The 16,122-nt window shown below is 28.9% G+C and overlaps 1 protein-coding gene across 1 annotated transcript; it reads right to left on the bottom strand.

Moving 5' to 3' along the window:
* Positions 1-4,872: 4,872 nt before the first annotated feature.
* LOC119675900 (modular serine protease-like) lies at positions 4,873-11,451 on the bottom strand. The gene is made up of 6 exons (XM_038087115.1): positions 11,436-11,451; positions 9,608-9,896; positions 9,031-9,533; positions 8,615-8,974; positions 5,838-5,967; positions 4,873-5,208 (listed from the first exon to the last, which is right to left on the bottom strand). The coding sequence occupies exons 1-6, from the start codon at positions 11,449-11,451 to the stop codon at positions 4,884-4,886; spliced, it is 1,623 nt and encodes a 540-aa protein (XP_037943043.1). The 3' UTR covers positions 4,873-4,883.
* Positions 11,452-16,122: the final 4,671 nt, after the last annotated feature.

Genomic DNA, 16,122 nt, shown 5'->3' with positions numbered 1-16,122 from the left:
TGTTTGCATGAAGCTCCAGAGATTAGCGTGTCTCTTAATGACTGGTGCTATGAGGACAAGTCCAACTGCAGCACTTGAGGCTATACTTGGATTGACACCTCTGCACATACACATTCAATCTACGGCGGCGCTTAGTGCGCTTCGACTAAAACTACACATGAACAAGGGTTGTCTTGACTATGGTCATACAACAATATTAAAAACATTTGGAGCACATAAAATTCCTCAATGCGATGGAGACTATACAACAGAACTCCATCGTTTTGGCAAAAAATTTGAGGTACACCTACCATCATGTACAACGTGGGAGAATGGAGACCCACAGGTTGACCCAAAAAGTTTGATTTGGTACACAGATGGATTAAAGTTGGATGAAAGCACTGGCGCTGGTGTATATGGACCCAACACCAGCATTTCGGAGGCAATGGGCACATGGCCGAATGTCTTTCAAGCTGAAATCCACGCAATCAACTTATGCGTAAGATCCAATTTAATCAAAAAATCTTCTGGCTCGAAAATCATTATTTACTCTGACAGCCAGACTGCTCTTAAAGCTCTTTCTTCTTAGACTTTCAAATCAAAACAGGTCCTTGAGTGTTATGAGCTTCTGCAAGCACTTGCACCTCGGAATAAGGTAAGCCTTTACTGGGTTCCGGGCCACAGAGGAGTTTTGGGAAATGAAAAAGCTGATGAGCTAACCAGAACTGCATCAAAAACTGCTTTTATAGGCCCTCAACCCTTTTGTGGAATAAATTGGGCCAGTACAAAACAGATTATCAAGGAAATGGAAAATCATATGCGGCTGGAGTACTGGGTAAACTTTCCAGGACTCAGTCAAAGCAAAGCACTGATAACACCGTACTCCTACAAAGACATTCTTAAATTCTCAAAATGTAATTTAAGGTTGATAACAGGTTTCATACAGGTCATTATGGTCTGAAATATCACCTTCATAAACTACAATTATCTGCTAACTCGGAATGCAGATTATGCCTCGAAGATGACGAAACGACCATGCACATTCTTTGGACTGTCCAGCTTTAATAACGCACAGAAGAAACATGTTTCATAAAGAATTTCTGTCACCAGAACAGATTAAGAACTCTTCTATAGATTTAGTTCTAGACTTTATTCACAAAGCTTTAAGGGGCTTTGTTTAATCAATAGTGAAACTGGTACAATAGGTCTCTTCTGGCCGCAGTACCGGCTGTTGGGCAATTTTCACGTCTACTCTCTCTTAATATATTTATTATTTTTGGTTAAAAGTTTTCAAATTTATTTATTAAACATATCATTAAATTTTCACAATGGTAACACCGAATTTACTTAATATGTGTCTAATTTACCCTACTCGAAAATTTGGTAAATACCATCATTCGCTGCCATACCGACATAATTTACTATTTCTCTCAATTTACTCGAACTGGCACATGGCCTTAGTACAAATTTGTAAACACAACTGAAAATTTATAATTAATTGTCTTACTAATAAATAAATATATAATATAGGTAAATATATAAGTTTTCTATGTAAAAACCATATTAAAGCTTTGTAAATACAAAAGCGTATGCTTCTATGAGTTGCTATTAAATTCGTGTTTTTAATAATTACTTAAAATTAGTTATACAATTTTATTTTTTTATTACACTATAATTTTTTTAATGATTATGAATTATACGATATTGTCACACAAATTGTTTTGTTAAATAATAAACAAAAAAATCACGGAATAAAAAATTAAAAACGCAAATTATTAGTTTGTTTATTTACAAAGTTTCAAATTTTATTTAAAATTGATTAATGTTTTCTTATAATTTCATTTAAAGTCACAATTTTATCTATAAAAAAATATACCAAAAACGTTCTACAGAAATTCACATATTCATAAACATTTTGTGATTTCTCAAAGGTCGAAGACTTTTCAGACTTATTTTTTAAATATAATAATACAAAATATGTTTACTTAATGTTGGTTTTAGTTTCACCAGCGCTGGCCACTGGTGAAGCTCCCCCCTATCTTCTATGAAGACCCATATACTACGCTCGCTGTTGATTGAGCAGTGAATATTGTTTGCATTTGCTGGTTATTCTGAAATGCTTCATATGATCTAATCTATCTCGCAACTTAGTAGCTAATCATTTACGTAGAGTAAAAAGAGTATTAAGTAATCTATAGTTTTAGTGCAATTGAAAGTAAAAAGACTTGATGGAAAATTGTTTATGGACTTGGATCTGGTGTCTCTTTATCTCTGTAGCCCTATCATGCCACTAGTGGTTTAACACATAGAGAATTTTACCTTTTTCTCGATCTCAAAAACTTGAAATTACAAGTGTTAAAGACTGACAAATCATTCATTACAATAAATTTCATTCCTTTGCATCTTTAAAAGTAATTATTAAGTAATTAATATCTCAGTACCCGTATGAGGTTGTTCAATAGACAAGGCCCATGTTATGAAGAGTGTAACGGACAAGTCAAAATTCGATCTTTCGGGCTATAACGAAAATGCATGTTATGCAAAATGTCACATCTGTTTGCCAATTTTGTATTTTTTCAATTACTTTTGTACTTTTTGGTTGTGCCTAAATTTTAAAGAAAATATATACTTACATACAAATATACAACTCGGGTTTGACTGCATGATGAAGCACAGATAATCTCAGCTCTCATGACCGAATTTAAACCGATATTTTTTTTCTCTCACACTCAGTTTTTTAATTTGCATTAAAAGCAACAACAATTTTGATTTTGAAGTACCTGTGACACTCTACATGACACTATCATGGGCCTAAGAAGACAAATCGTAGAAGTCCACTCATCGTTATTGGAGTTATTTTATATACACACATGTCCTAAATTTACTTAAAATCAAAAAAATCAAAATATTTTGTGGTCAAAAGATAACAAAATATATATACATGTATACATGTATATATACATGTGTACACAAGATAGTATGTACGTCTCCTTTACAATAAAGTGACTCTAGTGCCACTTGACGATGTTATGATTTGGTGCTGTTTTTTCTATACCAGTGGACGCGCTATTATATAGCACGGTTGGTAATATGGATCGAAAACTGTATTTTGAAATAGTAAACAAGGTAATAATTCTAATGAAATATTACGTTAAACCTGGTTGGCCAATGGTTTAACAATTCGAAATATACCAGCAATAAAATTTTTTAATTATTACAGATATTATATATGGTCTTACGAAAAAAAAAAACATTTAAATAACAAAAATTAGTGAAATAGACGACAATAAGTTTGAAAGAGTGACTATATCGGGACTTGATTCAAACCTTTGCAACGATGTTGTATGGTTGTCATAGACTATAAAGGTTATTTTACTAGATACTTGACCAGAACTCCAATATTGTAAGCATGAACAATTAATTTCCATATATTTAAGCAAGAAAATGTAAAAAAAAAATTTTTATTTGCTGGTGTAATACTGGTGTAATGCAAATATTTTGGATATATTAAACATAAAAATTAATTAAAAATTTTAAAAATTATAATATATTATAAAATTAAATTATTATTATAAAATTATAAATATTATTATTATCATATATATTATATTATAATTATCATATAATTTTAAAATATATAATATTCCAAATTTACAAAAAATAGGAATTTTTATGTACTAGTCAAACCAATATAGAAAAAAATTTTTTCTCCAAATTTATTTATAATTTATTAAATTAAATATTAAAATATTACATTTTACATAAAAGTCCAAATTTAAATTTAAATTAATTAAATTAAATTTAAAGTGAAATATTGTATTGCAGTACATATTGGGTTCGTCAAAATTTTTATAGTATAAAGGATTTGTTTCTCTTATAAGCGTAAGATTATAAAATAATTTCCTTATTTTTTACTTAATTTAATTTAGCTTATTAAAAAATATTTTAATAGAATAAAATAATTTTTTTTTTAATTTATTAATTATTTATTGAATCTTTTATTTACAAAGTTACAATAAGTGAATCAAATCTTAAAACTAAATTTATTTTTTTCCTAGGCCATTGGTTTGGAAAAAACTATTCAGACATTAAATAATTTAAAATAAAATGATGTTAAAAATTAAAATCAAATTGAAAATCAAAAATTAAGGATCGAAGAGAATAAAAATAATAAACTAAATGTATAATATAAGTTGTAATGTAACGTCAGTTATGAAGGAAGAGTGACTATTATTTAATAGAAGCTAGCATATTTGGTAGAGATGTTTCGAAAAGTAGTGAACTACTACAACAAACCTCTCTAATAAATGTATAATGTAAACACATAACAGAAAAATAAATAAATAAAATAAAATGAAACAAACTTCATCTCAAACTATAATTTAAAATAATTATAATATAATATATTAATATTTTGATTTCATAAATATATTATATACAAATTATATAATTTTATATATAGTATATATATGTATAATACATAAATATAATACATATTAAAATAATATATATATAATAATTATATATATGTAATTATATAAATAATTATAATGTCATATTGAATAATTAAAAATGAAAAAAAATTGTTTGAAATATTAATAGGTATAAATATTCACAGTGAATTATATTAAAAGAAATAATAATAATAATTTTAATCATCAATTTTATTTTAAATATTGAAACAGCAATGTTATTAAATAATTTAAAAATCATATAAAAATTTATTTTAATGTTAAGTATATTAAATAAACGTGTTTAAAAACAAGTATATTAAAAAATTAGGGGCAGTTCTCTTTTGCATTTAGTAACTACATAACTCACTTTATTTATATATAATATATATTTATATCACTATAATCTTTATTGTTTAACTTTTATAAATTGTAAAAACAAAATTTACACAATCAGGAAACAATTTCATAGCGTCTTAACATTGTATTGATAAATGTTTTATATATATTTACATTCAGCAATACATTTTTATTTTTCATATTTTCATCACCTACTATAGCCAATAAATTCATTTGTCCAGTCTCAGTCTGACTCTGTTCGCTTATTGCAGAACCACTTGCTAAATTCCTAATAATTCTTTCGACATCTTCATCAGTCTTATAGTTATACTCCTTAAATGGTTCTTCAGAAGGGGAAAACAAACATATCGGTTTAACATCTACCGAATACGTAAAATAATTTATTAAAACCATTAAAGCAATACCGTCGTCAATATTACTGAAAATAAGTACAAATAAAAATACAATTAAAGGAAAAAATAATATTCTATTATATACTACAGATTAGGATGGAATGGTGATACCCAAAGAAGAGATCTTACACATAGACTAATCTGACTTATCTAAATATGCCAAATAAAAATTATTTTTGTTTAAGTTATTTAGAGGCTTTTATTTTAGAATCCAATACAAAAAAACAAAATGCGATTGGTCTTCTTCAGTCTTTCTTCATGAAATAAAAATTAACCATATAATTATTACATAGTAATCATAGTAGTCCCGTAAGTTTCTGATTAGTCGTTAGTATTTTACTGTTTCTATGGATGTTCAAGAATGTGGGTACATCTTAAGTGTACCCACTTAAGGTGTAAGAGTACACCTTTTTTTGAAAAGATCAGTATTCGAAAAGCTAGGGTTTAATATAAATGACGCGACATTAATTGTTTTTGAAAATATTAATGTTAAATAAAAGTATTATAATTCTTAAGAGTGCGGTTTTCGATTCACTCGGCATAATAACTCCACTCCTTTTTAATAAAAATAATATTTGACGATATTAAACCTACTAGTAATACTCGTAATATGTATTTGTTATTACACACATTTTTAATAAAATTAATGACTTACTTAGGTTTCACAATTTCGGATACGTTATGAGCTATTCTACCAGTGGGACCGCCTGACTTGTAGGCTTGTCTATAATCTCCTTCGACAATATTATATAAAACAGCACGGTCGTCAGTAATGCATGTATTAGCTGAAAAAAATTAAATTATAATTAATTTCATATGTGTATACAATATGTCAAAAATAATTCATAATAATACTTTATACATGTTACACACTCTAACGATCTTATATAGCTATTCAATTCAATTGGATTTTAAGTATTTATTTTAAACATTAATGCAGTCAAATTTCTATAAATCGAATTCCCATTTTGCAAAGAAATGGTTTGACTTATGGAGACTTCGAGTTAAAGAACTTTTTTTAATTGTATGTAATTTGCTCTCTAAACCGTGTTTTACTTTATTTAATTCGAGTATAGAAGTTCAAGTTATGGAAGTTTGACTGCATTGTGTTTTCAGCTTGACTTCAACTTCATATACACAGTATTTGTATTAATAAAAAAGGTGTCAACTCTGATATGTCTTTGTATTTTCTCTATCCTTATCCTTCAATATATTTTATTATAGTTAATTTGTTCTTGCAAAAATATTTTTTACAAACAGTTGTTAAGAAGTTCAAAGTGCGATAAATAAGCTTCAAAAGAGTATATAACCCAATTATTGTATATGTTTATTCTATCTCAGTACTACAAGTCTGATCGATTTAGCGATATCACACTGTATGTTCCTTTGTTTGTCAGTTTGCCTATTAATTCATTTATTTGTCTTTTTTCTACATCGATAAACTTTTCCCAATTAATCCTACTATAGGAAAATTTAATTATCAATCAATTGATGCTACAGTTACAGTTCAAATTATCGATGAATGCATTGACCCACATGGACTATTTAGATATACATCTAATCTTCACAAATAAAAGTCAGTTTAGTGACGTAAGTCTTGCAGCTGTAGTCTTAAACAAAATATATACTGAAGTTAAAATCTAGAGTCTGTAGCAATTACAATAAAATTTGATGTACAATAATTTAGTTGATCGAATTTAAATCATTTATTTTAAATAGAATAAGCTAGAAGAGAAAATAAACGTGGTTCTAGTTCTCAGGGAACGCAACGCTGCGATCACGATTGATCTTTTATCTTATTCACCTTAATTGAACAGCAGACACTACGTGTTTCAAATGAAAACTAAAACGTGAACTATTGAAGACATCTCATTTTCTGGCAAAGATAGAAACTTTCAAACTGATAGTGTACACCTCATATGATTCCAAGCAGACACGTTTATCTGTCTTTTCAATTAGATCGATCTAGTTAAAATGGTAACCCATCTTATTTATATTACAAATATTTATTTTATATAGTCTCCATAAAATTAATTTAAATAGCTTCATGTGATAATGCTGATGCTACACAGTTTAGAGATAATATCATTGGAAGATTGGAAGACTGTTTCAATTGACTAAACACTTATCGAAAATTAATAATTAATACAAAATTTTATAAAAATTCTCGCGCTCACAGGAGCCTCGCGAAAAGTTACCGACTGTTGATTCTAAGCACTTAATAAATATTTTGAACAATTTGGTTTGATAATGGCGTTAACCATATTCGAAGTATTCCCGAATGTTTATATAGTAACCAGATTCATGTTTACAGTTCCAGTCAGTATAGCTTCGACGGAAAAAAGCTTCTCAAAGTTAAAATTGATTAAGACGTACTAGAAGAGTATGATGGTCCAAGAGAGACAATCTCCATTGGAAATTCTATAAACGGAACCAAAAATAGCAGCTGGCGCAAATTATGATATAATTTAAAAAAAAATTAAGTGAGACTAAAAGTAGGAAAATTCATTTATTTTAATTTTAATTTGTGTTTATTTTAATTTAATTAGCAATAAAACTTTCAACAATGTAACTTGAAACTTTACAACTGGGTTATAAAGGGGGCCTCGCAATTCTGATGTCGCCGATGTACAGTGTTGGTCTAGCTCCGCCACTGATTGATACGTATATTATGAAAAAGATTATTTAATGATTAATACAAGAGATTTTCAGAAATAAGAAAGACAGACAATCTATTGTGTTGCACACTCTAACGATCTTATCCACACGATCTTATCTATCTTTTTGATTGAAAAATTTATCATTTGTTAAACGTAGTAGGTAGGTAGTAGGTAGTTAGAAACAAATGTTACTTAGGTATTATGAGTAGTACAATACATCTTGTAGGGATGTGTTGTGACCAAAGTATATAATATACCTTCTAATAATAAGTCTTATAATGTAAATATATTGTATTACCGCAGTAGTCAATTAATTAATCTATTAATTAATCTAGTCAATTAATTAATCGAATATGAATATAACTGAAATCGTAATGATCATTAGAAAACTAATTTGTAAATTTTGGAGTATTTCATTTCATTTATGAAAGTAAACACAATTGTTGAAAAAAACTATCTAGAGAGTATTATCTGACAAATATTTTATAATTTAAATTAAATTAATTTAAATTCTTTTACATAGACCAGTACTTCAGACAATACTTATTTTACAGAATATTAATTTTTCGGCAATTATGCACAAAATAGAATTTGCATTTATTAAAACATAACTATGTATTTACTTTTGTTTCTAGTGATTGAACTATAAGCTAAATAAAAATTAATATTAATTTGAATCATTCAGTTTTCAATTGTTCTAAAAAAACACTCTCCTTTTGGATAATATATAATTATATATTAATTATTTAAATTTTAAGTTCCACTCCCTTACCAGTCAGAACAAGTTTTGCTGATATGATGGTACCAGTACAAATATAATGATATTGCGGCATATAGTTTCGCATATATATGCTTACAACCCATGGTATTGTATTATTCAATATATTTTTTCTACGTAGAACTCCACATTCCGGTTCGCATGAAAACTTCTGAAAATCCCAATTTCCGTTAGCAGTACAAGTTAAAATTTGATTGCGATAATTTTGAACATTCCAAAAGTATCCTGGGGCACAACCTAAACAAATCTTTGTACCAACGTCTAAACGAGGGAAATAAGATATTGCTTTATTGCTGCTGCAGTCAACGGCAGTAATTGAAGGATCATTCAATATGTTTGATACACTGCAACTTCCTATAAAAAACAAAAATTATAAAACAATATATGGACAATAAATTTCTAAATCTTACTTTTACACACCGGCAAATCAAATAGCCATTTTCCATTAGGTAAACAAAAATTTTGTAATGTGCCTCTGAATATGTATTTATCAATACAACTTAATTGTACAACTGTACCAGAAACCACACCATGTCCAAGTTTAATAATCTCTTTAGTATCACCATGTTTCACAATTAAGTTTTCATTATTTGTTGGTACAATACAAGTGTTTAATTTTGGTTTCGCATGTATTGGTATATAATCATAAGTATAAGTATTGTTAATAACTTTTGTCTTACTGCACAGCGATGAATTTTCGTCTGAACCATCGGCACAATCAATTTTGCCATCACATTTAGCTTTTCCACTGACACAAGCACCATAAGCACAGCGAAATGCGTACTCGGGACAATATACTTGACTGCATATTTCCGGTTTCTCATCAGCATCATTCGAACAATGTATTTCACCATCGCAAAGGAATATACTATTTATGCATTCATCGTGAAGGCATTCAAATTCAAGCTCAGAACTTTAGAGTTGATTCACAAGTTAATATATGAATACAGACATAACAATTTTAATATTTTAACAGAATTTTACTACCTGCAATTGCCTCGTACTAAGTTGATAAGAGCTTGTGTAGTCAAACCACACAGTGCTTCATCTGAACCATCTACGCAATCAGTTACATTATCGCAACGCGATGTTCCTCTAACGCAACCACCATAAGCACAGCGAAATGCATAATCGGGACAGGAGAGTTCTTGACAGTTTTCAAATGTCTCATCCGATCCATCGGAACAGTGTTTGACACCATCGCAAACCTGTACAATATTTATACACTGTCCACTCTTGCAGCTCCATTGATCGGCACTACATTCAAGAGCATTTACTGTCAAGATTAATGGGAGATATTTTAATTATATAATAAATTTAAATCATGTATTAAAAAAAATATGTGCGGTGTATAATTTGAGAAATATATAAATAAAAGCACTAAAAACCAACCTAACACGTTGCAGGACCATGTTAGTCTCGTCCTGAAATTCTTCCAGAAATGGAAAATAAAAATTAAAAACGAGAAAACTAAAGCCCTGTTTATAAATCATGTTTATAATTCGTGAAGACAGCATCAAATTCCTGGGAATCACAGTTCATTTGGCACAAGCACATACAAGTCAAAAGAAGTAATTGCGCGAAAACACTGCACTGCCTTAACGAAGAATTAAAATCTGATCTACAGCCAAATAATCAGACCAGCACTACTCTATGGGTGTGTCGCGTATAGCAAAGCTGCCAACTCAATTCTTTAGAAGCTGCAATCTGGTCAAAGTCAGTCATCGAATAATGAGAAGCTTCTGAAGAATACATAAATTAGTCAGTGAGAAGGGTGGGACTCTCCAGAATCTTCCCAGGTATCAAAGATAAAAGTGCCCAGATGCACTAATTCGAAAAGGACTCAACATGAACTAATAAGCTTTAGGTTTTAAAATATGAAAAAATTTTTCAGAAGTACGAATCTTTTTACTATTTAGAGTAGCTTATAAAAAGTATCAAAATGGGTCAAAAATCATAACGTTTGTAAAAAAATATTCTAAGAACAAAAATAATTAACAGCCAGCTAACTGCACTAAGAAAACTAATATGAAAATAAAATAGAAACATGCCAATATTAAAAAATGGAAAAATAATTTAACACAAATTTTAATTATAATTAAACATTTTCCTCACAGACAAAAAAACATCAATAAAATATTGACTTTAGAAAGCCTCCACATACTAATAAATATAGACGAAACTATAAACAGGAGAGAGGACAGTGACAATATCAGCACCATTTACTGCTAGAATCTACACTGTATAATCTATATTGTATTTTGTTCATATATTAAAAAGTATAAAACGTATTGTTTATTGTTTATATTTTAAAACTAAAATTTGTAAATAGATTCCTGTATAAATAATCGCCTTATATGTTTTCAAAAGCAGTTGTAATAATACTACGCCCTGAGGAAGACTACTATAGAATAATAAAATTAAAAATAAAAACTAATATGTAAGCTTATATTTCTTAACCATAGCAGCCTTTTTATCAGTATTTTTCTATATCTTCCTATTCAGTTTGTTCACTCTAATTTTTTATTAAGAACTTTTTTAATTAAAAAAAATTAGTTATACAATTTCGGAAATTTATTCAGAGCAAAAATTATTGTAAAATGATTAAAAATTATAAATTATTGTTTATATCTATTTTGTTAAACAAAAAACGATAAGTAGCAAAACATTAGAATATGCAAAGTAATTTTTTTTTCTTGTAAAATAACAAATTTTGCTTATCATTATATAAAGTTTTTCCAGAACATCATTTAAAGTCTGATATGTTTTTATATGTCACCGAAGACATTCTACAAAAATTTACAAATTTATATACATTTCGGAATTCCCATTTTGGAAGATTAAATGTCGCAGACTTATCACTCTCAAAGTGAAATGAAAACAAATAAGTAGCACTTCTCTATACAGATTCAATAATCGAAATTTATTTACCTTTGTAAATGTACCAAAATATTACACAATAAATAAAAACTTTGTCACAATTAAACATTATATTTAATTTTTACATATATTTCTTGATTTTTTTAAATATTTTGAATTATTTTTTATAATATATATACTATATATTCGACAATATATTTTTTAACTCTAGTGAAACATCACTCACTTTATACTTCAAGATCCGTTTAATAACTAAAATCAATTTTATTTTATTAGCTTTTCAATCATTAATAGTGCTCAGCTCAAAACAGAGAATGATGAACCGAGAGAGGAATACGAAAGCTTTAAAAAAATAAGAGACTGAATATAACAAAACAGACAAGTAAACAGTAGCGTGTTTACCATAGGGCTGCGGTAATATAACCCGGGCGTCGAACTACGAAAAGTAACGCAACCCGTTTCTCTGTGTAATTTTAAAGGCCTTTAATAATTTTTAATCACACTAAGAAAAAATTATAAAAAACCAATATTGATAGGAGAAACAAAAATTTAGACAGAAGAAAGTTGTAGTCTATCGTTACAGCAGCGTTCATAGAATTTTGGGGCAGGGCTTGTTTCTTTTGTTAAGACTTTTGTTAAAAATTTTTTTCGAAAATGTTATGTATAGATGTACTTCGATTTTCAATGTATTCGTGATTAATTTATTAATCATAAAATTGAATTAAATTATTAATTAATTTATTATTTAAATTAATAATTTTTCTTGGCGTGAAGAACATTCGCTTTCCAAAAGAACTCAAAAGAATAAAATTTATCTACGTTGTCTGATAAGCGAAGAACAATCAAAGAATTAAGCAGTACTTAAAATACAAGTAGGGTCCCAAAATAAAAAACAGTTTTTATAAATATAAACAACAACCATTTTTTCATCAATGGTCTTTTGAAATACTTCATGGTTCGTATCAGTAGCGAGGCGTCAGCTTTTTGGCAAGGTGTTCACAATTTAATCAAAACAGAATTCCAACTATAACGTATTCCCCCTACTTCTAAGTTTTGTCCTTTCCACAAGCAAATAGCGTACAAGACCAATAAAACAATTTATTTAAATGTTCGCAGCCTGTGATCCACTGGTTTTTATTTACCATAAAGCTATAGCTGTAGGAAAACGACGACTTACCATAGATTTCGACATTTTTACAACAGGTATCAAATTCTTCATATCTGGAGTTGGTTTATTCATTTTATGAATTAAAATCTTTTTTCAAAAGATCGTTTAAAAAAAGATATTTGAATCAAATCTTTAATCACACATTAATTCATTTCTAAATATTATTTTTCACTTCAAATTTCTTTAATTTTTTTCTTTACTTTTACCATTTGCTAGTATTAAATTGCAATAATGACTTTGTTATTGATTTATTTCCAACCTCTATATAAGAGTAAGAAACTCTCATGCATTCATTTACTCTTTTACTTTGTATTTACAATGCCCGGTTCAGTTTTTATACTGAACCATTTCCCCATATAAAACAGCAACCGTGACTTTGATTGTATTTGCACGCTTTGTATAAACTTTTGGTTCAGTTTAGTGGAATGATCCTCTCGTCAAATGTAAAGCGATTTTCGCTCAATTATTTCTTTTCTCTTTTGTATTTACTTTGCATAACATTGGAAGTGCACTTTTTTTTATTGAACTGCTTGCACGCATTAATTTAAGAGTTAAGATTATTTTACGTACATATATTTGTTTGTATGTTTTGTGTTGTGTATTCAATATTGAACATAGTCCCAATGTGAATGTTATTTCATTTGCATGCTTTGTAAGCAACGCGGTGCAGTTTTAATTTTGAACCTTAGTATATTTTAAGAGGAATGTGTTTTCTCTTTTATTAATTGTAAGTAATGTTGGGTGTAACTAACACATGTGTGATTTTGTTTGTATTCTACATTTTGTGTTTATGTTAATCTGTTTGGAAAAGCTATTATAAAAAATGTTAAGTAGCAATATAGCGAGATTATTTACCTAATAAAAAAAAATCTAAAAAGGAAGCTTTGTTAAGGTGTTCAGTGAACACTCTGAACCATTCGACGCCTCGCCTCTGGTTCGTATATAATTTTTATACTACAAGTAGTAGGCTTAAAACTTTGAACTTGTGATATTAGAAAAGTATTAACTACCTATATTTTTTAACCAAACGAGCCAAAGCTGCAACAAACTTTCGTTATTATAATTCTAAATTTTTTATAACTCCTTAGTCTTTACAACCAAAGCCTTTGTCGTGGTTTTTGATTGGAACACATTTATATGTTAAGCCACATCTTATAAAAATTGTATCAATTTGGAGTGTCTAATTTTAAGATACACGAAGATACTGCTTTTGCAGCGTGACGTAACAAACCAAATCATATAAAGTTTAAAAGAGACTGGGCTACCGATACTATATACTGAAACATTGAAATTGAAACCAAGTATTGTGAAGACCACAGAAATATTGTAGAAAAGGCAAGAAACAATATCTTGAGGGATGCATATAGTAAGGTGAATTATGAACTAGGTGTCAACAATTACTCTTATAAGTAATGCGACGTAGAAACAATAAGGACAATCTTCAAAACCCGTGGCGAGCTACTACGATTATGGTACGTACCGTACGAAAGCCAAGAAAATTGAAGGGCGATGTGATACACTTAGTCGGTGAATGCCCAATTTTTAAAGAACACAGATTACTGTCAATGAACGTACTAATACCGAATGGCCCCAACTGCAGATTGTTAACGGCTTTTATTAAAAATGCATTCAAATACAGGCTAAAGATAATTAAAGAAGATTTTTAAATTAATTTATATAAATTTTGTTATTTTTGTAGAGTAATTTAATTTAATATGTGTATTAAATAATTGAGTTGAGGTCCTTCAGCTTGATTAGAACGAATATAAATATAATTCAAGAAAGCCAATTACCAATTTCTTGTGTAAAATATTACCCCAATAGTTTGCTTTTAAAAAACTTAATGACTACTTGCTCCACCACATGTTTGAAATATTAACTTGTGAAATAATAAATTATATATATAATTATACGAGGGGTGCTATATATATTACTGGCCTAATAATGAAAATGCAAATATTTATTATCAAAAATTGTTTTATTGTTTTTCAAAGTATTCTTAAGCCTGATTTATACACTTTTGCATGCGCTCAAACCAATTGTCGAAACACTTTTTCCACTCCAATTGAGACACTTTCAAAACATGGTTTTTGAACGCTTCAACAGCAACTTCTAGCGACGAAAATCGTTTACCACGCATTTGTTTCTTGATGTGCGGGAATAAAAAGAAATCATTGGGTGCCAAGTTAGGGTTGTAGGGCGGATGACCCATCAATTCGACGTTTTGGCCGGTCAAAAAAGCGCTGGTTTAAGCCGATGTGTGAGAGCTCGCGTTATCATGGTGAACAATGATTTGTCTTCTCTTGTTCGTTTTTCGAATTTCTCCGAAGACTTCAGGTAAACAAATTGTTGTGTACCACTCAGAAGTGACCGTCCTTCGTTGCTCAAGCGGAACAGTCGCCACATGACCAGTTTTGCCAAAGAAATAGACGACCATTTGCTTCGAAGTGTTTCTTCCACTTCCATTTTTTGGCCGAGAACAACACGTTCTGAGTGATGTTATGCTAAAAAATATCAACCTTTTCAATGGAAATGTCAGATTGCACCTGGCAACACTAAGTGTTGCTTAGACCAGAAATATATATATCAGCCCTCGTAATAAATAAACTTGTCATCAATGATTCTAAGCTACATCTCAGTACTGGGTATTACTAGTTTTCTCAGGTCATCAACAACATTTTCTGTTCTACTACTTGTTGAAATAATTGGGTTTATCTTTGCTTAAATGGGTAATATTAGCTTTGCAAACAATGGTTTTTATTTAGCTTTGCAAAAATTATTATAAATTTTAAAATATTACTTAAATATTGTATCATACATTTTAAGCGACACATTTGAAGTACTATTAGTACGCATTTTCATCTTCTTTTTCTAAATTCCAATATTTATTGCTTTAACACAAAGATAACATAATTTGTTCTGCAAATCTATAAATTAAGCTGCACACATACACAAGCATATATACAAGCTCTATTAGTTTATTAATGACATTCAAGATCGATAGCAGAATGTAATAAGTTATAGGTTATACTTCACAGTTTTTGTACAGAATCAATGATTATCTAAAATGAAAGTGGTGATAACAGACATCTTTACCATAGTCCAGGTGAAGTGTTAATCAACTAAGACATAATATCTTCATTCTGAACTCTACATATAAAGCCGACATAACTATTTCTTACTATTTAGTTCATTTTATATTGTAATTAAAAAGTTGTTAATCTTAGCCTGTTCGCGAAACTCGTTAAGGGGATCTAAATTTAGGACCCTATTATAAACAATACTCTAGAACTTGATAGAAATTAAAAGAATCATCAAAAGTCAGCTTATTACTTTATCATTACAGTCTATGATTATTGGTTCCAGAATCGAATCTTAATTAAATGCAATTTTTTGTCTATAACTAAGTGGATTTATACAGTAGTACAGTAGATGAGCAGTTTAAATTTTTTCC

This window comes from Teleopsis dalmanni, chromosome 2 (assembly GCF_002237135.1).
Source record: "Teleopsis dalmanni isolate 2A chromosome 2, ASM223713v2, whole genome shotgun sequence".
Taxonomy (NCBI): domain Eukaryota; kingdom Metazoa; phylum Arthropoda; class Insecta; order Diptera; family Diopsidae; genus Teleopsis; species Teleopsis dalmanni.
Note: the sequence above shows the minus strand (reverse complement) of the source record. Positions and strands in the feature narration are given on the sequence as shown.

Coding starts and splice junctions, on each gene's coding strand:
- LOC119675900 (XM_038087115.1), bottom strand. Junction 9,534..9,607: donor TTAGTACGAGGCAATTGCAG/GTAGTAAAATTC, acceptor TCAACTCTAAAG/TTCTGAGCTTGAATTTGAAT. Junction 8,975..9,030: donor TGATTTGCCGGTGTGTAAAA/GTAAGATTTAGA, acceptor TGTTTTTTATAG/GAAGTTGCAGTGTATCAAAC.